A 22,023-nucleotide genomic window follows, 5' to 3' on the forward strand; every position below is an offset into this window, starting at 1 on the left:
AAGGGGGCAAGCAGAGGCAGATGAGAAACCACTTGAGAGTACTTTTGATTACACACTTTTCTCGGGCTCAATAGCTCCTGCCATTGGCACATTTGGGAAAATGGGCTGGGCTTCTAAATCTAGGTTTGAAGTCTCAAGGAAAGTTTTTCTCATGTGAGGGAGAGGGCCAAAAAATTACTAAAATAGGATACGACTAATGAAAGCAGAAAGTAGGATGGTGATTACACAGGCTAGAGGTTACACAGGGGTGATGATGGTCAGTGTTACAAAATCTAAGACAAGAAAAAATGTTGTTCTGTAGGGTTCTTTTGTACAGCACAGTGAATACAGTTCATAGTACAGTATTATTGTCTATGTCAAAGTTGGTAAGAGGAAACTTCAAATGTTTTCACCACAAAATTATTAAGTATGTCAACTAGCTTGATTTAATTATTCTATACTGTATATCACTTTGTACTCCACAAATGTATACAATCATAAAGTATCATTTATAAGGTGAAAAAGAAAGGCCACTGGAAGCTTTTTGGGTTTGGTACTGAACTGGACCTAAGTTGTATCAATCTTTACATACTGCTCTAAAAGCTGTTCCTGTGGTTCTCCATCCTGGTGGTGCATCTGAGTTTTAGAACAATACAGATGTGTAGTTTTCATTGTAGATTTAAAAACCTAAGATTTCCCAGGTTGTCTTCTACATATCTGAATTTTTTAAAGCTCTAGTTCTGCTCTGGTTCTTGCCTGTTTGCAGATCTCATCCCTACATTGACATTTCACTGTCCTCTGTCTCTGATTGTACCCTTTCCACTGTATCATGCCAGTCAGCACACTAACATACTTTAACATCAATGGTCTTTTTAAAAATGTCTCTTTTTTAATTTTAATTTTTTATTTTTACATATATATGTATTTATTAGGTTTCCACTTTTTGCCTTCACAAAATTAAAAAGGCTTCACATTTAACAACGATAACAACGTTTAAGATAAAGAACAAAAACCTCGTAGAGAATGACAAAGATAAATACATTCAGAAAAGAAATCAGACGATTGCTGCAATGAAGTATTAAGCAATAATAATAATAGTAATGCAAAGAAAGTAATATTCATATTGTCAAATAAGACTATGTCTATTATAGAATGCTTTGACTCAGAGGTTCAGTATGGAGTCATCAATTAACTTCTTCTTATTTTTTTCCCAAGTCTCAAAAAAAAAGACAACTAATATTTATAAATAAAAATAAAAGATAATTTCGAAAAACAGATAATGCCAAATCTTATAGACAACAGGAAAAGAAAAACTACTTCAAAATCATTCTGCTTAATCTAGATATACCTGATATTAAAATTAGAAAAAATATATTATTATAAAAGGGAAATTACAAACATAATTCACTTTTAAATGAGGATGCAGTGTCCTATATCCTAAACAACGTATTAACAAGCTAAAGTAAAAATTAATGTTTAAGTAATGTGCTTTAATCAAAATCAAATCCAATTCATGTGAGAATTAGTCACTATTTTCTTTTTTTTTTTTTGTTCCTTTTCCTTACCCTCACCCCCTCCCTGCTTCTGTTTGCTCTCCTTTTTCCCCATGCCGCACCATGCCATTAATTGTCATTAATTGTTCTCATATCAAAGTTGAATACATAGGATTCATACTTCCCCATTCCTGTGATGCTTCACTAAGGATATTGTGTTCCACCTCCATCCAGGTTAGTACAAATGCTGCAAAGTCTCCATTTTTTTTAATGGCTGAATAATATTCCATGGTAGGCCTGGAATACACCTTACAAAAGAGGTGAAGGACCTCTATAAAGAAAGTTATGAAATCTTGGGGCGGTGCCTGTGGCTCAGTGAGTAGAGCGCCAGCCCCATATACCAGAGGTGGCGGGTTCAAACCCAGCCCTGGCCAAAAACTGAAAAATAAATAAATAAAATAAAATAAATAAACTTGTTGACTTTATCTTTAAAAAAAAAAAAAAGAAAGAAAGTTATGAAATCTTAAGAAAAGAAATATCAGAGGACTTTAACAAATGGAAGAACATAACATGCTCACGGCTGGGAATAATCAAGATTGTTAAAATGTCTATACTTCCCAGAGCAATTTACTGATTCAACGCCATATCTATTAAAATACCAACCTCCTATTTCCAAGACTTTTGGAAAAAATGATTCTGCATTTTGTATGGAACCAGAAAAAAAACCCATATAGCTAAGGCAGTTCTTAGTAATAAAAACAAAGTGGGGGTGGGGGCGGGCAGCATCTATGGCTCAAAGGAGTAGGGCACTGGCTCCATATGCCGGAGGTGGTGGGTTCAAACCCAGCCCCAGACAAAAAAAAATAAAAAAACTTCTGGGAGAGGAGAGACTGCATTTTGTATGGAACCAGAAAAAAAACCCATATAGCTAAGGCAGTTCTTAGTAATAAAAACAAAGTGGGGGGGGGGGCGGGCAGCGTCTATGGCTCAAAGGAGTAGGGCACTGGCTCCATATGCCGGAGGTGGTGGGTTCAAACCCAGCCCCACCCGAAAACTGGAAAAAAAAAAGCCGAGGGTATCACCATACCAGATTTTAGGCTGTACTACAAGGCCATAGTGGTCAAGACAGCATGGTACTAGCACAAAAATAGAGACATAGACATTTAGAATTGAACAGAAAACCAGGAAATAAAACCAGCAACTTACAGCCACCTAATCTTCAATAAACCTAACAAGAATGTCCACTGGGGGAAAGACCCCCTATTCAACAAATGGTACTGGGAGAATTGGATATCCACATGTCAAAGACTGAAACTGGACCCACACCTTTCTCCACTCACAAAAATTGATTCAAGATAGGATGGGTAAAAGACTTAACTTTAAGGCATGAAACGATAAAAATCCTTAAAGAAAGAATAGGAAAAATGCTGGAAGATATCGGCCTGGGGAAAGACTTTATGAGGAAGACTGCCATGGCAATAGCAACAACAGCAACAATAAACAAATGGGATTTAATTAAATTGAAAAGCTTCTGTACAGCCAAGGAGACAACAGCCAAAGCAAATAGACAACCTACCCAATGGGAAAGGATATTTGCATATTTTGAATCAGACAAAAGCTTAATAACTAGGATCTATACAGAACTTAAATTAATCCACAAGATAAAAACCAACAATCCCATACATCAATGGGGAAGAGTGATGAACAGAACCTTCTCTAAAGAAGACAGACAAATGGCTAGTAAACACATGAAAAAATGCTCATCATCTCTAATTATTAGAGAAATGCAAATTAAAACCACCCTGAGATATCATCTAACTCCAGCAAGAATGGCCTATATCACAAAATCTCCAAACTGCAGAAGCTGGCGCAGATGTGAAGAGAAGGAAACACTTTTACACTGCTGTTGGGACTGCAAACTAATACAACCTTTTTGAAAGGAAGTATGGAGAAACCTCAAAGAACTCAGCCTAGACCTCCCATTTGATCCTTCAATCCCATTACTGGGCATCTACCCAGAAGGAAAAGAAACCTTTTACTATAAAGATACTTGTACTAGGCTGTTTATTGCAGCCCAATTTATAATCACTAAAACGTGGAAACAGCCTAAATGCCCTTCAACCCAGGAATGGATTGGTAACCTGGGGTATATGTATACCATGGAATAAAAATGTCTCTTATACTGTGTTTCTCTTCAGTTTTGACTCTCTGCATGTCTGATCCACTTCAGAGGAAACTTCTTAAAAGACCCACCTATACATGTTGTCCCCCCATCTTTTTCTCCTCGCACACTCCCCTCAGAAACTGTTGCCGTCAAGATCATAGCTGAGCTATCCCTTGCCAGAGCTAGTGATGTCTTCCCTGCTTCATTGTACTTATTCGCTTAGCAACATTTCACTAGGCTGCCCTTGGAATTCTTTCTTTTTAGGCTTCCATGACACCTCATTTTCCCTTTTTCTCTTACCTCACCAACTACCTTGCCAGGCTCATTTAATGGCTCTTCTACCTCTGCAAGACCTCTGAGGGGGAGCTCAGAGTTGTCTTCTGCCCTTTCTGATCCGCATTTACACTTCTGACCTGACCTTAATTAGTCCCACTATGTAGAGTGTCATCTATATGCTGACGACTTTCAAATCCATTTCTCTCTCCCTGACCTGAACCTTGTATATCCAACTGCCCACTGAACATCATCACTTGAATGTTTAATAAGCATCCCCAGTTAACACAGACAAACTGATGATTACATTAATTTCCCTAAGTCACCTCTCCCCCAAGACTTGCCTCCTTCAGGAATTTGGTACAACTTTATACCCAGTTGCTAAGGTCAAAGAACTAGAAGTCACCTTTGATTTCTCACTTTCCCTTATGTTCCACATCTGATCTATCAGTAATTCTGATTGGTTTTGCTTCTACAACATATTCGTACTTGATCATTTTATACCAGTAAAGCACAGTAGAACCATGCAATTGAGGCTCAAATTTTGACTCTCTCATTTGTTGTCTACCTGACCTTGGACAAGATATCCAGCTCTTGTTTCATGTGAAATCTAAAACAAACTCTTACCTGGTCTCCTCAGCTGTATCCTAGTAGCCCCCAAAGCAGAAGAAATTGTCTTTTAAAAAGTCATATCACATTACATTTCAGGTTAAAAACCACTAATGGTTTCCCTTTAAATTTATAATTATAGTAGAACCTCCATAAGTTGACCACCCAAGGGACTATAACAAACTGCTCAACATGTGGAGGTGGTCAACATAAGGAACTTCCATTAAGTACAGGTGGTGCTTGTCCAATCTATGAAAATTAGGGAAACATAGGGAAGTGGTCAACTATGGAAGTTCTACTATACTTTCAACGTCATTAGTCAGCAGTGGCCTGTAAGGCTTTCCAGGGTCTGGCCCCTATCTAACTTTCTGTACTAATCTCCTATTTATGTCCTAGGACACAGTTCTTACTTGTGTCCCTTTAACTTGCCAAGCTTTCTACTGTCTCTAACTAGGCTTTCACACTTTCAGTTACTTGGAATGTTCTTCACCAGGTCTTCATGTAGCTGTCTCCTTTTATTATTTACACTACACCCAAATGGCCTGCTACCAGAGGCCTTCTTAGGTAAGTATCTCTCCTATCCTCAGCTCACATTCTCTCTACTCCCACATCACCTAATTTTTCTTGTTCAGAGGAATTTCTTTTCTATTTGTTTATTTGTTTACTTATTATTTTACTTAAGCATATGCTTCCTGTCTCTGCCCACTAGGATAGGGAGTCACTGAAAGGTGATCTAATCCCTGTGCAGAGAACAGTCTTTGGGCCATAGAAGGTATTCAATATCTACCTGGTAACTACAAGTTTTACATATAATTGTGATGCACAGCCAGGTTTGACTATTTTAAACTACCTAATTTTAAACAGAATTACTGATTAGCAAAATGCTTACGCTTAGCACTTTAATTGTCACACTTTCATGGAAAGGTATAATTTAGTAGAAAAAGCAGATATTCACCTTAACTCATTTAATTGCCATTTTTTTTTTGCATAAAATAAATCATTTCTACATTGGGCCAAGTTCTTCTGACCTTGAGGGTATAGCTGAGGCAGCAGTGATTATTTGGAGTTTCAGAACTCCAAAGGTGGTTGGGCCTGTTTTTTCCTAGCTGGAGTCTGAGAATCAGGGATGTCAGGGGAGCGGGGCATGAGCAAAGGGATTTCTGGCTTGATTTTTAGTCAGATGTGAAGTTGGTCCATGAGTGGAGAGAAAGGGCTGCTAAAGGGAGGGGAGCCTGGAGACAGACGAACAAGTATTTCAAGGAATGTGCCAGGGGAAAGCCTGGGGCCTGAGGCAAATGCCCAGGAGTAGAGAACAGGGAAGACTGGAGATAAGGCAGCTGATCCTGCAGGACAGGTCTGGGAAGAGTCCTGGAATCCCTGGCAAGGGATGGGTTGGGAGAGAGGAGTGATTCTTTTATAGAAGGGACCTATGACATGCAGTGCTGTTGTGAATAGGCAATTTTTTTCTAAGCCAAGTAAGCAGTCTCTGAAACAGCAGGCTTCAAAACCCAAACTTAAAAGAAACATAAAAAATACCACACCTAGGCAAGAAAAAGTAACAGAAAATAAGCTGGTGGCTTCCAGATTGCCCAGTGGGCTTTATGACACAAACTTAAAATACGCCAATGATTTCTCTACCAGATAGTAGAACCCAAACACAAATTAGAATTTAGGCTCAAGGGATGAAGTATAGTGGTGGGTGGGGAGAGTTAATACCCTTCTCTTTTCCATGAACAGCTGACAAGTGGCCGAAACCAAGGTACCCAGTAGAGAAACAACTGGCATGAGAAGAAGAAAATTGTGTGTGTGTGTGTGTGTGTGTGTGTAAATATTGTTTTCACTCTTGGCCCTGGAATTGTTTTTGCTAAAGAAAGGCCTCCTATAGCAGATTTCTTGGATGAGCTTGGGCGTGGTATGGAATGAGCCTATGAAGTGGTGTCCACACAGAGAGCTACAGACCTCTGCAGAATAAATGAAGGCAGAACTTGGCTGTGCTCTGGGCAGTAAATAGAAAGGGCTGGCCCGAGGTCAATGGCAGGGGACAGGGGATTAAGGAGAAAGGCTATAAGAAATGCCCTACATCCAAATGAGTGAGGACACAGCAATCAAAAGACCAAGTGGAAGGCCCTTAGCCTTCAGAATTCTTCCAGGCCTCGTCATACCATTCGTAGAGTTGGATTTTGAGAAAATCAAGTAAGGGGGGGATTCTGTTTCAGAGGAGGTTGGTGCTGAGAGGGATTCAAAGTTGAATATGAGCAGGAACTCATTCCCAGAAATAGCCACAAAGGAATAATCCTGGGGGGGGGCACTGAGCTTTCCTCAGATAGGGGGCGGGGGTGACATGCTGGGACACATGAACTGCAGAATGGTGAGGGTCACACATCTGGAAAGGAGAGCTTTATTTCTCATGAAGGGCTGCAGCCTGTAGGGTAGCCATTCTGCCAGGTTACAAGCACAGCCTCCAGCAGAAGCTCAGAACATGTACTTCTGGGGTGGGGGGAGACAGGAATTTCCATTGAGCAGGGGGACCGAATATATACATTTAACAAGCTATAGGAGAAGTCATGAATACTTATGAAAGGGGAAACACACGCATGAAAAACTGAATTTTATGTCCCTTACAACGATCTGAGGATCGGAGGGTTTTGGCCCTCTGACACTAAAAGGTCAAGCACAGGACATGAAAACCCTCTTTGAAAAGCCCTAGGAATGGCAGATCCTCCCCTTTTCTACCCTTATAAGGCAATTTCCAGGGGTTGCCATGGTATTTGTAAACTGTCATGGTGCTGAGGGGTGTGATTATTACTAAGTTAATAAGAGTAGGTCACTTAAGGATACTGTCACCTTACTTGTATACATGCTCTAAAGAGCATACAAAAGTATGAGAACTCTTTGGGAGATGGGGGGCTCCTGGCCCTGTGGCTAGCGGAGCTGCCTCGAGGGTTCTGCTAGCTGATCCCCCTTTTGCCTTGTGTTTGCTGTCACTTGGTTACTTCTTACTGCCAGTCATACTCAGGTAGAGTAGCTGAATGTTTTCATTCATGGTTCTTGAATCAATCATTATATCCAGATAAATAGGAAAAAACGATTTAAGAAAAAGCAGAAGCTTTGATGTAGATGGATAGAAGATGTACCACTGTAAAAACAATTATTTATTCCTCATTTCTTTCCTATAAGGTTAGCTACTATTATTACCCTAATTTTTTTAGCTGAGGAAACAAGCAACTTTGAAGATTCTGAAACTAGAAAGCAGTGGAACAGGGATTCAAACCCAACTGTGAAAAGGTGGCTCCAAAGTCTGTAACGGTAATTATTTTGTTTTACTATCACCAAGGAAACTGTAGACAAAGGACATGCTCACTGTAGACAGGGTGGCAGATCAGAGGGAGGACTCCCACGGCTCACTTCCTCACACGATTAACGTTTCCAGGATGCTATAGACTCTATGGCAGAACTACATTTTTAGATGGTATGTGACCCCTTCTTTGCTGAGTCTTTCAGCACATGAAACTTCAATTAAAAACTAATAACTAGTGGAGGGAGGGTAATCGGTGGGAACACACCTATGGTGCATCTTACAAGGGTACATGTGAAATTTACTAAGTGTAGAGTATAAATGTCTTAACATAATAACTAAGAAAATGCCACGAAGTCTATGTTAACCAGTTTGATGAAAATATTTCAAATTGTATATAAAACCACCACATTGTACCCCATGACTGCATTAATGTGCACAGCTATGATTTAATTTAAAAAAACACTAATAACTGACATGATCTTTGATGACTGCTCCTGACACTTGAAATGATGTCAAATACCATTAAGTAACAGACCAGTGGTTTTCAAACTATGATTTGGAGGACCGTAGTGTTCTAAAAATCTCATTAAAGGACCTCTTAGCGTAGTCTCAGCTCCACTTTCACATGCTTTACATGTTCAACTCCTATACAAGGTTATTTTTAAAGAAATAATTCTACCACTTAAAATTTATATATATATTTATATATATGTGTGTATGTATATATCACAACCATCTTTATATTCTATTAAATATTCATATTTTGCTTACTCATTCATTTTATTAGCATTAGTAAAACAAGGTGAAATATCGCATAGCTCCTTCCTTCAAAGAACCTGCCATTTTAGGAACTGATCCAATTTGAGGGCTGACTTTTAATTTGCAGTCAATTATTGTCCCATGTACTCTTCTTAAGGCAATATAATCATAGCCACTAGGTCAAGACCCTCACAGTGCTACAAATTTTACCCGGTTACTCATCACAACAGATGGATCTCAGCAGATGACACTAGATCATATTAGTCTGGGAGAAAAGAAGGAAGAATATTTATACTCATTCAAAAGCAGGGCCAATAAAAGGAGTATAACTTATTTTTCTGTAACGACATACTTCTTATTGCGTTTCTTACCTCTAGGGCTTTGAGTCTCTCTAACAGCAATTTGGTCTTTTCTTTGCCTTCATCTGCACTGCTGCTTTCACTTCTTGAATCCTCATCTACCACCATGTGAAGATCTTCCACAGCTTCCTTATGTTTTCTCTCTTCTTCTGACAGTTTTCCCTGGAGGAAAAAAGAATTACTGTTTTGTATAATCTCGAGTGAAAAATAAACAGGAGCGTAAGGCTGAAATGCTTGGATGCCTCTAACTACTTGTGTATTCTTCTGAGGTAGAGATAGAGATTTTGCTAAACAAATTCTGAGTGGTGCTTATATTAGTAAATCCAATAGGTATTTTCACTGAATCCTAGCAGGACAAAGCCATTGGATCACCTTCTTTGAATGCAGATGTCTCTGGTCCAGCTGGAGACGTGACCAAACCAGCAAAGACATAGGTGGAGTCAAGTGGTTAATCCACTTTTATCTGCACAATGGAATGAATTCAGTTGTGCTTTAAACTGAGGAAAAATATAATAATTTTGATACTTTTATTTATAAAAGGCATAGGTCCTCAAAATAGGATCATTAAAGCCACTAGGCATGTGCTCATTTAATTAAGGGAATATGAAGTATCACAAAATACTGAAAATAACAGTGATTCCAGAATTCTAATCTAAAACCAATTAGCTCTCCCAGGTCAATGATGACAGCTCTTATAGACCCCTCTGAATCCCCTCAGGCCTTGTAGCATAGCTCTGAAGCACACGTTAAACAGTATTCTATCTTGCCTCCCTGTTGGAAGCTCCTCACTCAACCTTGTCTCTGACAGCTTTTTGGCCTCATGCTTCATTTTTGTTTTCCATGGAAAAAGAAACACCAAGAAAATATCAGATGAAGAAAATCCTATCCATTTTGTACATTTATCAAGACTCTTGTTCTGCACAACCAGGTGACATCATTCCATCCCTTTAAGTCTAAACGCAACACGGGGGAAACTTTGCTTTAATATAGGTGACTGTCAACCATATGGGCTAAAAATGGATTATCAATGGTGAGAAATTTCATTATAGTTAGTCCTAAGCTAAGATCAATTTGCAAATACAAAAGCACAGAAGATCTAATTCTTAGCCTCAAGTCACTCATACAATCTACTTAGAAAAGAACAGCATAAGAAGGAAAAAAAATGGGGTTTTCAAACTGTTCACCAAGGTGCTTTGAAGGTTTCAAAAATACTCACTTTAAATTATTTTTCCAAAAATAAATTATTAAATGTCTTTTATGTATGTACATATATATATATGTTAAGTCTACATGTGCATAAAACACTGGTAACCACAAAGTCAGTAAACTGATCCATGTTGATCTGCCTCATACAGACTGCAGAATATAATTTCTCCCATCATCTCTGTATATATAAAAGCACACCTGCTCAGTAGTAGTTCTTTATGAAATCAGGCCACAGCATGTCTACCTATGTGCAGTATGCAGGTATGTTCACTTCCATAGCAGGTGTGAGTTCAGCTTAGATAAATGCCCAGCAAATTTAAGGTGCCCATTTGCAGGCCAGGAAACAAATCCAGGTCATAGTAGCATTTTCTTTATAGCTTTGATTTTTGATACTTGGTTTAGTTAAGGTTTGGCTGCTTGTCACACTTTTACTCCATGATAAGAAATATGAAGTTTACAGAGATTGCTATCAACTAAGTTTTGAAACAAAGAGGTCCTTCTATATCTCTGTTATGATTTGGGATCATTATAAATAAACGTTAAACTGAGATTATACAGTAAGATGTTTTAAAAACTACTATCATTTTCATTTTACTTGTCTGTGTGAATTATGATTTTTCATATCTCACTAAGTGTGTTCCATCTGTGTTTTATACACACATCTACATTCATATTCTATGTGTCCTTTGGCTATTTTGTTGTCCTATGAGCAGCAAAGAGCAGGCATCCTCAAACTATGGCCCCGTGGGCCACATGCAGCCCACCTAGGACATTTATTCGGCCCGCCGGGTGTTTTTGCCACTGCTGCCTGTCCTGCTTAGCAGCCAACTTGTCCCAGGGCCATAGTCTGGCCCTCCAGTGGTCTGAAGGACAGTGAATTCGTCCCCTGTTTAAAAAGTTTGAGGACCCCTGGCATAGAGTATACTTATCCAAACCTAGAGGGTATAGCCTATTTTAACCTATGCTATATTGTATAGCCTATTGCTGTTAAGACTACAAACCCATACAGCATTCTATGCAGGGCAAAACTCTGTATGTATGTATGTGTATGTTATATATACAAAGGTCTAACAATTAAGTTTGCAAACTCATCCTAGTAAAAGTGTTACACATCTCATTGCTGAATATCACCATGGTCACTTTCAAAGTACTCCCATTGGAGTATGGATGCCAGTGCTAGTCTACCCTTCAAAGCAGTTTTGGGACTCCTTTACTAGAATGGCTAAAACTGTCATCACATTACCCTTAAAGTCCTCAATGTCATCAAAACGTTTTTCTTTCAGTATTTCCTTTATCTTCAAGTAAATAAAAGTCACTAGAGGCCAGATCAGGTTAGTAAGGAGAATGTTCCAATATAGTTATTTGTTTAATGGCTGCAAATCCCCTTACATTTACACTTTGCAAACGTAAACTGGTCCATTGTTATGATGTAAGAGCCATGAGTTGTTGGCCAGAACAAGATTTTCAGTTAGGATTTTCCTTAAATTTCTTTATAGATGTTTACTTGGTCTGGTAGGCTTCTCCCAGTTAGCCGATGATACTGACACACAATTCAATGAATTTTTGCAATGTTTTCATCAGTTCTGCTTGTTACTAGCTGCCTTGACCTCTCTTCATCAATAATGCTTTCTCTCCCCTCTGAAAAACTTTTAACCCATTTGTACAATGCTGTTTTCTTCATGGCATTATCTCCATAAACCTGGACTAACATTCCCTGATTTCACTTCCACTCTTGCCAAGTTTAACAAGAAATTTATGAATATTTGTTCATTGCTCTAATTTAAGCTTGGAAATTCTGGTGATGGAACACTAAAACACACAAGAACAATGAACACAACTCAGTAAGACACAGCCACACATTGACATGAACACAGCTATTCCATACACTAAGGTTATGAAACCTTACTGAGTTGTTTGTACAGTGCTGCCAAAGCAAGCACATGGGGGCAAATTCATGAACTTAACTGGAAAATCTCATATACGTCGATATATTGAGGCACCCAGTAATAATTAGAACTCTGTGGCTAATGAAAGAAACAAAGAAAAGCCACTGGTATGATAAATAGAAAGGTAAAGCACTTTGGAATCTGATAGCCAGAGTACACATCTATCATTTATTTAGTAGCTGATCTTGGCAAACTGCTCGATTTTGATAAGTCTTGGTTTATTTATCTCCTAAATTCCTAAATGAGGCCAAGGACAATATGTATACACATATAATTACATACTATGTAGTAAGTTCTTATAATTCACAGTAGCTATGTTCTATAAAGATTTCATGAACAAGGACTGAATTAGCAAACATGAAATTATTGCTCTTAGGGGAAATACAGGTTAGGGTCCTATGAGCACAACATTTTCCATCAACCAATCAATATGTAATCTGTTTTATGTGTGTTTCTTATTTAATATACAATGTTGATTCATTAAAATTGAACAAATAGCCAATACGATATCCCATACCTGAATGAAGTTTATCTAACACATATATTTTTCCCATAAGGCGCATCACAAACTTTTTGCACATAGAAACACTATGCAGCAGTCCAATACCATGCCTGGGGCCATTTTAAACAGTGAAATCACCTCCAAAAAGTGTAAAATGTAAAAACATCGCACTAAATAGACCACGAAAAGGAGACTTGTATACTGCATGACACCTAAAACAAAAAGGCAGAGTGTTGCTTTGCTTGTTCTCAGCTGGGAACAGGAGCCTCAGGTGGTAAAGTTTCCACTTCTCTGTGCATGTCCATGAATGACCATCAAAGTGCCACAGTGTTGATTTTGGGGTTACAAATAAATTTTTTTGAGTGGGCAATGTACAAATATAGAATCCAGAAATAATACAAATCCAGTACCATAAACACATATACTTAAAGTGCCTAATAATGGTACCCACAGTGACTAAATATTATGATGTGAAACAACTAAATATAACCGGAGATAACACTAATTATCTATGTGTATTCAGATTTCATAAAACGCAAGTGTCATTTTACACAATTTAAAGAAGGGGCACTCAACGAGGGCTATGACTTCCTGAAATGTGACTTGTATGTAGGGATACAACTAAAACAGAGTGAAAGTTTAGTCAAAAAGAAAATTGAAAAATGTTTCTAGTCAGGAATGAGTTTTGTCCAAAGTGGTTTATAAGGAAAAAAGTTTGACTGTAATAGAGAAAAAACTTAAAAGAGTAGCTCGCTGAGTAATAGGATTGGAGAAAAAAGGAAGGAAAAGATTCTTGGAAATGAGCCATTTGTTGCTTGTTCATCCAACAAACGTTTACTGAGCACTGACTTGGCCACTTGCTGCCTAGGTACTAGAGATATGGCAAAGAAGACCAGGGTCCCACAGTGCATGAGATTATATTCCAATGCTGGGAAACTGACAAACTCCAAACCCAATCTGGAAGTAACATGTATAAATGGAGCTCATAGTAAATGCAATGAAGACAATGAAACAATATAATGTGATGGACAGAGGTATGGTTAGGAACAATATTAGATGGTGACATCAAAGTAAGGCTGTCTGAAGGGGTGGACATAGCAGAGGGGAATGTGCAGTGGTGTGAGGGAAAGCATTCCCAACGCAAGGCCTAGCAAAGCAATGCCCAGTGGCGGGGCCGGGTGTGCCTTGCTGGACAGCTGAGGGACAGGCTGTGTGGTAGAGCACAGTAACTATAGGAGGAGGACTACCAGGAAATGAGATCAGAGAGACAGCTGGAGCACAGAGGGTCTCGCCAGAGTTTTACTCTTGGTCCAGTAAAAAGGAACTGAAGGCTGAGCAGGAGGTGAAGTGTTCCGATTTATTCTTCAGAAGCATCATCGTCCTGACTACTGTAATGGAGAATGAGCTATGGAGGGAAAGAGCCAGGAGAAATAAAATTCACGAATATTTTGAAGGTTTGAATCAGGCCCTACTAAAAACGGTTCTTACCACAGATCAGAATCTACCACAGATGGCAGGTCAGAAGCCCTGGAATCAATGCCCAGCTTTTATATTTTGGGACCTTGACAAGCAAATCATTTCTCTTTTTTAGGCCTCAGTTTCCCTGGGATATAAAATGAGTGGTGTTAAAGTTCTAAGAATTCAATTATTTAAGACACGATTTTCTGGAAGAAAATGTTGGCCAGACACGCGATGATAACAGAAATGTCAAGCGAACAGAAAAAGGATCTCTACATTTTGTAATAAGAAGGTTGTTAGTGGGAACTTGAGGACTGTTCGACTAAAGTGTGACAATGGTACCCAAATTGTCAGTGTTTAAGTAAAAACTGAAAAGAGAGAAAATAGAGGCAATTTTCTCTGAAGCTCATTTGAAACTTTGGCAGGGAAGGAGATATAAAGAATTGTGGCTGAAGGGCATTGCTGAGGCGAGTGAAAGCCTTTTTTAAGATAGAGAAGGAATTACTGGAAGAACTGAAGAGAAGAGAGAGCCCCTGAGAAGGCAGCAAAGGTAGGAAGACACGAAGCAGAGGATGAAGGGCGCTGGCAGAAGACCCAGGACCTCTAAAATGTAGTTCCCTGCAAAATCCCACATCCCAAACTCCGTTTCTCAGTGAGCAGTTCTAAATCATGACTGTCCAGCCTGGGTTCTTACATAATAAGGATATGAATGCAAGTCGTTTATTTGGGAAACAGGAAACACCAGTAGGGAAGTAGGGAAGTGACTCGGGGAAGGAAGAGAGAGAGATTTCAGAGTACATTACTGAGCAAATGAAGCTAAATTCTCTCCCAGGAGACACAGGGAGAGGGTGCAACACACAGGCCTCAGAATTAGTCCACCCAGGTGAGAGCTGGATGTGTACACACCACCTTTTAAGGGTCACTGGTTGAGGGCAGCTCTTGTGTTCATTTCCCGGCCCTTCCAGCCTGCCACAGGCAGTAAGGCTTTGCATAGTTTTCACATACAGTGTCCTCTGACACAGAGTCTGGTGGCTGGAAGTCACAGTGTCACTCTTAATGGGGTATGGGAAGGAAACTGCCCATACGCTGATGACAGGGAAGAGGCTCAAGACCTGCTCTGACCAAACATCACCCAGGACAGAAAACCATATCCGTATGCTGCTCACAGACGAGTCATTGACCGAAAAATTTATTTCCTCGTGCTGTACATTCTAAGTTGTCCTGAAATAAATCCATAAGGTGAGAATATCTGTCCTGTCATTTTTTTCCACTTGTCTCCTTAACCTTTTAACCAGCGAGTATTAGAGCATAACGTAACAATAAGAAAGAGGAATAATGGCAAGGACATCTTTAAAGTAAATAAATGAGCAAAAGGGAAAAAAATAAGTGGAGAGAAAGATTTGGGTCAGCTGAGACAAAATATGGCCATAACCCACTGGCAGGTCACAACTGTCAATTTCATATAGAAGAGCTGTTGAATTTATCATACACTCCTCAAAGTATGACATTTTCAAGTATATGTAACCTATTTCGATCAGCAACAATATCAGAAACTTTAGTTCCTTTTGCCAATTAAGTGCCTGCGATGTACACAGCAAAAAGAGCAAGACAAAATTCGGAAACGCACAGTCCCAACTCAACCATATTCTCCTTATGAACCTCCAAGAGAGAAAGAAGAAAAATAAGTCTGGTCCACTCATGAGGATGCCAACGTGTGAGGAGAGTAAGTTGATTCCAGAGGTGACCTGTTTTCATTTTTAAGGTGTTTAATCTATAAAAGTTAGGCTACCACACAAACAACTTTCACTCCCCACATATTTCATATATGATTGAGATCATAAGCTTGTTTGCCTCAACAAATACCAGCTAGACCGCAGGAAGCTAAAGATTTAGGAGCTCAGTTTCCACTGAAGGGTTTAAATCAAATTTCACTTTGTTGGTACATAAAGCAACCCTCACAGCTGTAAGTTTCTCTAAGTGGTAACCAGGGTAATGATTCTCCTTTGAGAGAGGGTTCATCTTTTGTTCTCAAGTAGGCAGCATCATCAGGCCTATGTAAAATAATATCGATCAATGCAAAGCTCTGGGTTGCATCAGTTGAACTCAGATGGATGCCTAGTGGGTCCACAGAGCATGGCAGCTTCATGGATGGCTGGCTCCTGCTCAGTCTGTAAGGGGGTAGGCTTTAAAAAAATTATCAAGGAACATGATCATCCTTGCCAGTCCCCCAAATATGTAAATGTGTCTTTCATCTTCAGATCGTCAGCTTCCTCCAGCCCACCACACAGTAGGATTCAATGAATATTTCATGCAGTCACTTTAACTCTATAATTAATTAATTAATCCATTCTTTCAACAAATATCTGCTGAGCAGCTCCTATGTGCTCAGCACCTGAGAAAGAAGCCAGGAATACAAAGGCGCATGAAACACACACATGGGCCCTATACTCCCAGAGCTCACAATCTTGTGGACGGAAATACAGTATGTTTTAATAGGAAGTCACCAGCAAATACAAAACAGCACCATGATATGTGCAATAAAGAAGAGTTCAGAGGTGCCTGAGAACCTGGGAGAGAGGGATGTGAAGGAGAACTCAGGGAAGGTTTTCTGGATTGAGCTGGGGTCTGGAAGCACAAAGGGAGTGACCTTGGAAATGACCATGAGGTGGGAGGATGGGAGAAGTGAAAGCAAGCCAGTGCAGTGGTGCAGGGAGACCAGGCTGTGGGGGGATGGGGCCATGCCCCTCTCAAGGAGCTCTGTCCTTAGCCTAAGGGAAATGGGAAGCTACTGGTGGGGAAGTCACTATTTTCAAGTATGTGTGGTGGTGGCTGTGGCAGAAGCAGTGGTGAGGGTGACATGGCCGGTTCTGTTTTCTGTAATATACGCCCACCAAAGTGTGGAGAATGGATTGGAGACAACACAGATGTGGGGAAAACAAGATGCTGCTACAATGGTCTAAGCAGGAGTTGGCTGAACTATGAATAAAACGACAATTTCTCAAAATGAGATCTCATCATTTGTGAGCCAACCTGTAATCCTGATTCATTAGTATGCAGTTCCTCTAACAACAACAAATAACTAAGATTTCCTTATTTCAGTGGTTGTCAGAGAGTGGGCCAAGAGCCACAGGCATGAGTTGACAGGGTGGGGGAGGGGAGGAGTGCTGCTTATTTGATCTGCAGATTCCTTGGTATATTCTGGCCCTAGTGAGTCACAATTACTGGGAGTAGGGTCAGGAATATCTAATTTTAGATAACACCCCAGGCAATTCTAATTCATGCCCAAATTTAAGAGCCTCTGGACAAAGAGGCTTCAACATAGAACATAAATCAACTTTTCCTTTAGGTAAGCTTTTGAGGTTATACATTTGATTTATTAATAAGTAAAATGAGCAGGTAATTAACCAGCTAAACCAACACCTATTGGAAAGTGAAAGTGGGGTTGGCTATTAATAGTACACTGGGATAGTAGGTATAACATAAGCCAAACAAACAGACGCTGCTTGCTACATCTACTTCAGTAATACACGCCCCATGCAACAGAAACTACTCTGTGATGAGAGACCCCTGGGAAATTTTTATTTGAGGTCTGAGACTCCAGGCAGCACGATGTTATGATTGTTCCTTTTCATGGAAGCAGATGAAAATAATGGCCTGCAACTACGTTCAGCGGCTTCTAGAACAAAGGACACTAAAGTTATAAGAGATGGGTCCTATGTCTGCAATAAGAAAGGAAAACATAATCTACAATACCCTTACTTGTAAAGCTTTCCTAATTTAAAAACAGGACTCTTTTAAAATTAAAAACAGGGGAAAAATTTAACCATCACTGTCCCAAATGAGGTAGGAAAGAGGCAACAGGTTATCACAATAGACTCATGCTTTCCTTCATAAAAGTAATAAGAGATGTTTGGGTATTTTTACCCTAATCCCTATGTTCAGTCCCACTGGGTATGTGCAATTGCCCAGTTGTGTGTGCAAACACTCAACTTGAACATTGTGGGCCTTGTGTCTTATACCCTAATCACTAAGGGAGTCTGAGGTCTGTCTGAGCCTAAAACTGTGAGTATAACTGAAAAAAAGTCTCAAATTGGTACAGAGGAGAAAGGCAGTGTCTAGCATTTGGACAACCTTACCATTTCATCAGATAGGATGAAGGGCAGCCAACCTTGAAGCCCATCAAGTGCTATTTCATTATGATCTAAAAGTTATTCCTCTCCAGGGTGGGACATCTAGTTCCATTTTTACCAAGGCCTGGAATAAGGAGAAAATAGAAATCTACATTCCTTCCTTCCTTCCTAAGGAACATACAAACATAAACTCAGAGGTCTTTTCCAGTTTTAAATTTCTATCATTTTGATCATTTGTAAAAGCTCACTTTTGGAGGATAAATACTTAAAACACTGTTGAAGTTCAAGGATTTTTAATACACAAGGCCACTGAGATTAGATCTGTCAGAAGACTCCTTATATAATAAAATTTTTGTGCTTCTTTTCCAGAAATGTATTTCTCTTTGTTTCTGTCCCTCCTCCCAACTCTCCTTGAACAATCATTCTCCTTTTTTCCTATGTACTTTTCTTGGAACCTAAGATCACAGTCACCTGTTAAAAAAAAAAAAAAAAGAAAAGAAAAAGGCCTAGTAAGCAATATTATGCAGTAGGAATTTAGTAAAAGATACTCCTGACAATCTCCAAAAATCATGCCAACATAATTTGATTATTAGAGGAATAATCCTAAGTATCTCATGGTTGCAAGGCTTTACATTTTTAAAAAATTCATTCATCTATTTTCTTTCTTCTTCTTCTTTTGAGACAGAGTTTCACTCTGTTGCCCTAGGTAGAGTGCAATGGTGTCATAGCTCACAGCAACCTTAAAGTCTTGGACTTGAGTGATTCTCTTGCCTCAGCCTCCTAAGTAGCTGGGACTACAGTAGCTTGCCACAACACCTGGCTAGTTTTTTTATTTTTAGTAGTGATGGGGTCTCACTCTTGCTCAGGCTGGTGTGGAACTCCTGAGTTCAGGTGATCTACCTGCCTCGGCCTCCCAGAGTGCTAGGATTTCTTATTATTTTTAACTGGGATGGTGGAGACAAAGTCAACATGTAGAAACAACACACACATGCTGATGGTAATAGCAGTTGTATTCTATTTCTAGCTCATTCATTATTTTTCTGATGGGGACTCTCCTTATCTCTTTGTACTTCAGGGAGAAAAGAACCCCAAGTCTTATAATTTTTAAACTCAAAGATAGCTAAATTAAATTATGGGGATATGAAGAAACATCCAACTTAAGAAAGCTAGCGGCTGTAGAAGTTAGAAGAGAATTTTTTCATTTTGAATATCCAACCATGTGTTAAATCCATCTACTAATTCATAGTAAAAATATAAAAGGCTATAATTTAGGACTGACACATAATGCAGAGATTGGGGGTGGTGGTATTAGCATGAAATAAGTACTTTTGAGAATACAAAAGACATAATAAATAACTTCTAATATTTGTATAACATTTCAGAGTTAAACCAAGTAAGTTTATATATAATATTTTATACACTCCCAGCAACAGGGATGAAGGGCAAATATTCTACACTCCCTCTACAAAGTTGTTAAGTGACCTGCTTAACAGTAAGTAGAAAGGCCAGAATTTAAACACAGTTCTGATTTCAAATGTCATGCTCTTTCCACAGACTCAGTGACCTCTTTTGGACTTTGCCATGAACGTATAGATCTATCCTTAATGGTAATTCTATCTGAGAGTCTGTGATCTTTATCCAACTGTGAACCATGTTACTGGCAGCATCTATCCCAAGGCTCCCAGGCTATTCCTCTACGGAGCTTGTGTTATATCAGAAATTTCAGATCTAGTCTCGGTTGACTATCAGCGGAACAGGTTTAACAAACCACTACCATTTCCATAGTTAATGATGACTCAATTAGTTTAAAACATAAACACACACAATAATACAAGCTAAATGGAAGTATACAGAGAGGCCAGCTGTCTGGCTGACAGCCACTTCAGTGTGCCCTGGATGCTTTAGCTCCTGTGATTTATTTACTCATTTGTTTTCTGGTGGTGGGGAGAGTGTGCAAAATATATTGTCACTTTAGATAGCACTTCAGCAAATACCATAACAACGTTCCCAGGGATTGCTAGCAGCTTTTGTTCAACACAAGCATACTAAATTTTAAAGAGGGAAAAATAGTGTCAGATAAATCACAGGATTTTAAAAGAACATCCCAATTTGTTCACAGTTTAACATTACTACTGTCAGGCAAAACATATAAAACTCTTCTTTTTCATCTCTGGATTTGACTCACAAAGTGAGCTGAGCACACAGTCAAATCCCCAAGATTAAATGTGTATGATGGATAAGAGAACAAAGTGTTTTCTTTATGTCTCTAATATGAACCCACGACCACTGGCATATCAATCCACATCTACTCCACATTAGTCTTCACTCAAAATGCTCCTCAATATTGCCGACTATCTCCCATATTGAACAGATCTGTGGAGTTACATTAATAAATTTTCAGAAGATGTTTTTATTGCCTGTAACATCTATCAGCAACATTTATTTCCTTAAAAAATAGGTTCAATTCTAAAGGCAGTTTACATAAAGGAAAAAGGAAAGCTCTACTGTGAAACAGAATGATGTGTATAAGTCAGTTGACATTTTCATTGAAAGTATGCTCCAGGACAGATTTAGACATACTTAGGACATGCTAAGGACATCTAAGGACATACTTAGACATACTTTAGGACATTTAAAATTAGCAACAGAAATTATGTCTTTTAGGTATGGATGGTTGTCTGAGTATCACTTGGGCAGAAAAGAAGCAAGAACAGTAAGAATGTCATGTAGATGGAGAATTTCAGGGATTAATGGTTACACTTCAATGCTTAGGGATCAGTAAAAAAAACAAATAACTTGTGACTTAAAGTGGAAACTTGCAATTCCAATTCAATCCCTACCCTCCACCATACCCTAGTATTCTGAAATATTTCACAGGGTAGGAAAGCCAAAGGCTTTCCAGAAGAAAGCTGAGCTCATGGACTGAACCATGGCCATCCCAAAATAAACTACAATTCAGTAATTGGCTAGGTAATGGTAAGTGGTTGGCTATATTACTGCTATCTTTTATACACATCTATAGTAGTCATGGTTTGAGATTCCAGGACAAAATTTTAATCAAAGCAAATTTAAGTAATTTAAAATTTTCTATCCATTTTGTTACAAATGAATGAAGCTGGAGGACATTATGTTAAGAGATATAAGCCAGGCACAGAAAGACAAATACCACATGATCGCACATGTGGAATCTAAAGAAGATGAACTCATAGAATCAGAGAGAGAATGGCAGTTATCAAGCACTTTGTGGGAAGAGCGGGGATTAGGGAGATGTTGTTTAAGGACCCAAAATCTCAGACAAGAGGAATAACTGCAGATCTATTGTACGACATGGTGCTTAAAGTCGGTAATAATGGACTGTACACTTCAAAACTGCTAAGAGTGCAAATTTTGAGTGCACTCTCCACAAAAAGTAAAGTATGTGAGGTAATGTATCTGTTAATTAGCTTAATTTAACCATTTTAGAAATCATATATATAGCAAAACATCATGTTTTACACCTCAAATGTACATAATTTTATCAATTAAAAATTAAAACAAACAATGAAATAAAATTCTATCTCATTGACTCCATTAATACACATGACCAATAAGTTCAAATTTTTTTAGTGCTAAAAATATATATTTTTTGTTTTATTTATTTATTTTATTAAATAGTAGCAGTATACATTAAAGCAATCATGGGGTGCAGTATCTTGGTTTTATATACAATTTGAAATATTTTCATCAAACTGGTTAACATAGCCTTCACAGCATTTTCTTAGTTATTGTGTTAAGACATTTATATTCTATATTTAGTAAATTTCACATGTACCCTTATAAGATGCATGGTAGGTGTGGTCATATCAAT

The 22,023-nt window shown here is 38.7% G+C and overlaps 1 protein-coding gene across 1 annotated transcript in view; it reads right to left on the reverse strand.

Annotated features, from left to right (window-relative positions):
* Positions 1 to 22,023, reverse strand: part of NCKAP5 (NCK associated protein 5) — an 807,957-nt gene that overhangs the window by 256,977 nt on the left and 528,957 nt on the right. Inside the window, exon 6 of the mRNA XM_023515856.1 lies at positions 8,947 to 9,096. Coding sequence (XP_023371624.1) covers positions 8,947 to 9,096 — 150 coding nt within the window. The remainder of the gene's footprint in view (positions 1 to 8,946; positions 9,097 to 22,023) is intronic.

Source organism: Otolemur garnettii, unplaced genomic scaffold (assembly GCF_000181295.1).
Source record: "Otolemur garnettii isolate 467f Iridium unplaced genomic scaffold, OtoGar3 scaffold00080, whole genome shotgun sequence".
In the NCBI taxonomy this organism is placed as follows: Eukaryota; Metazoa; Chordata; class Mammalia; order Primates; family Galagidae; genus Otolemur; species Otolemur garnettii.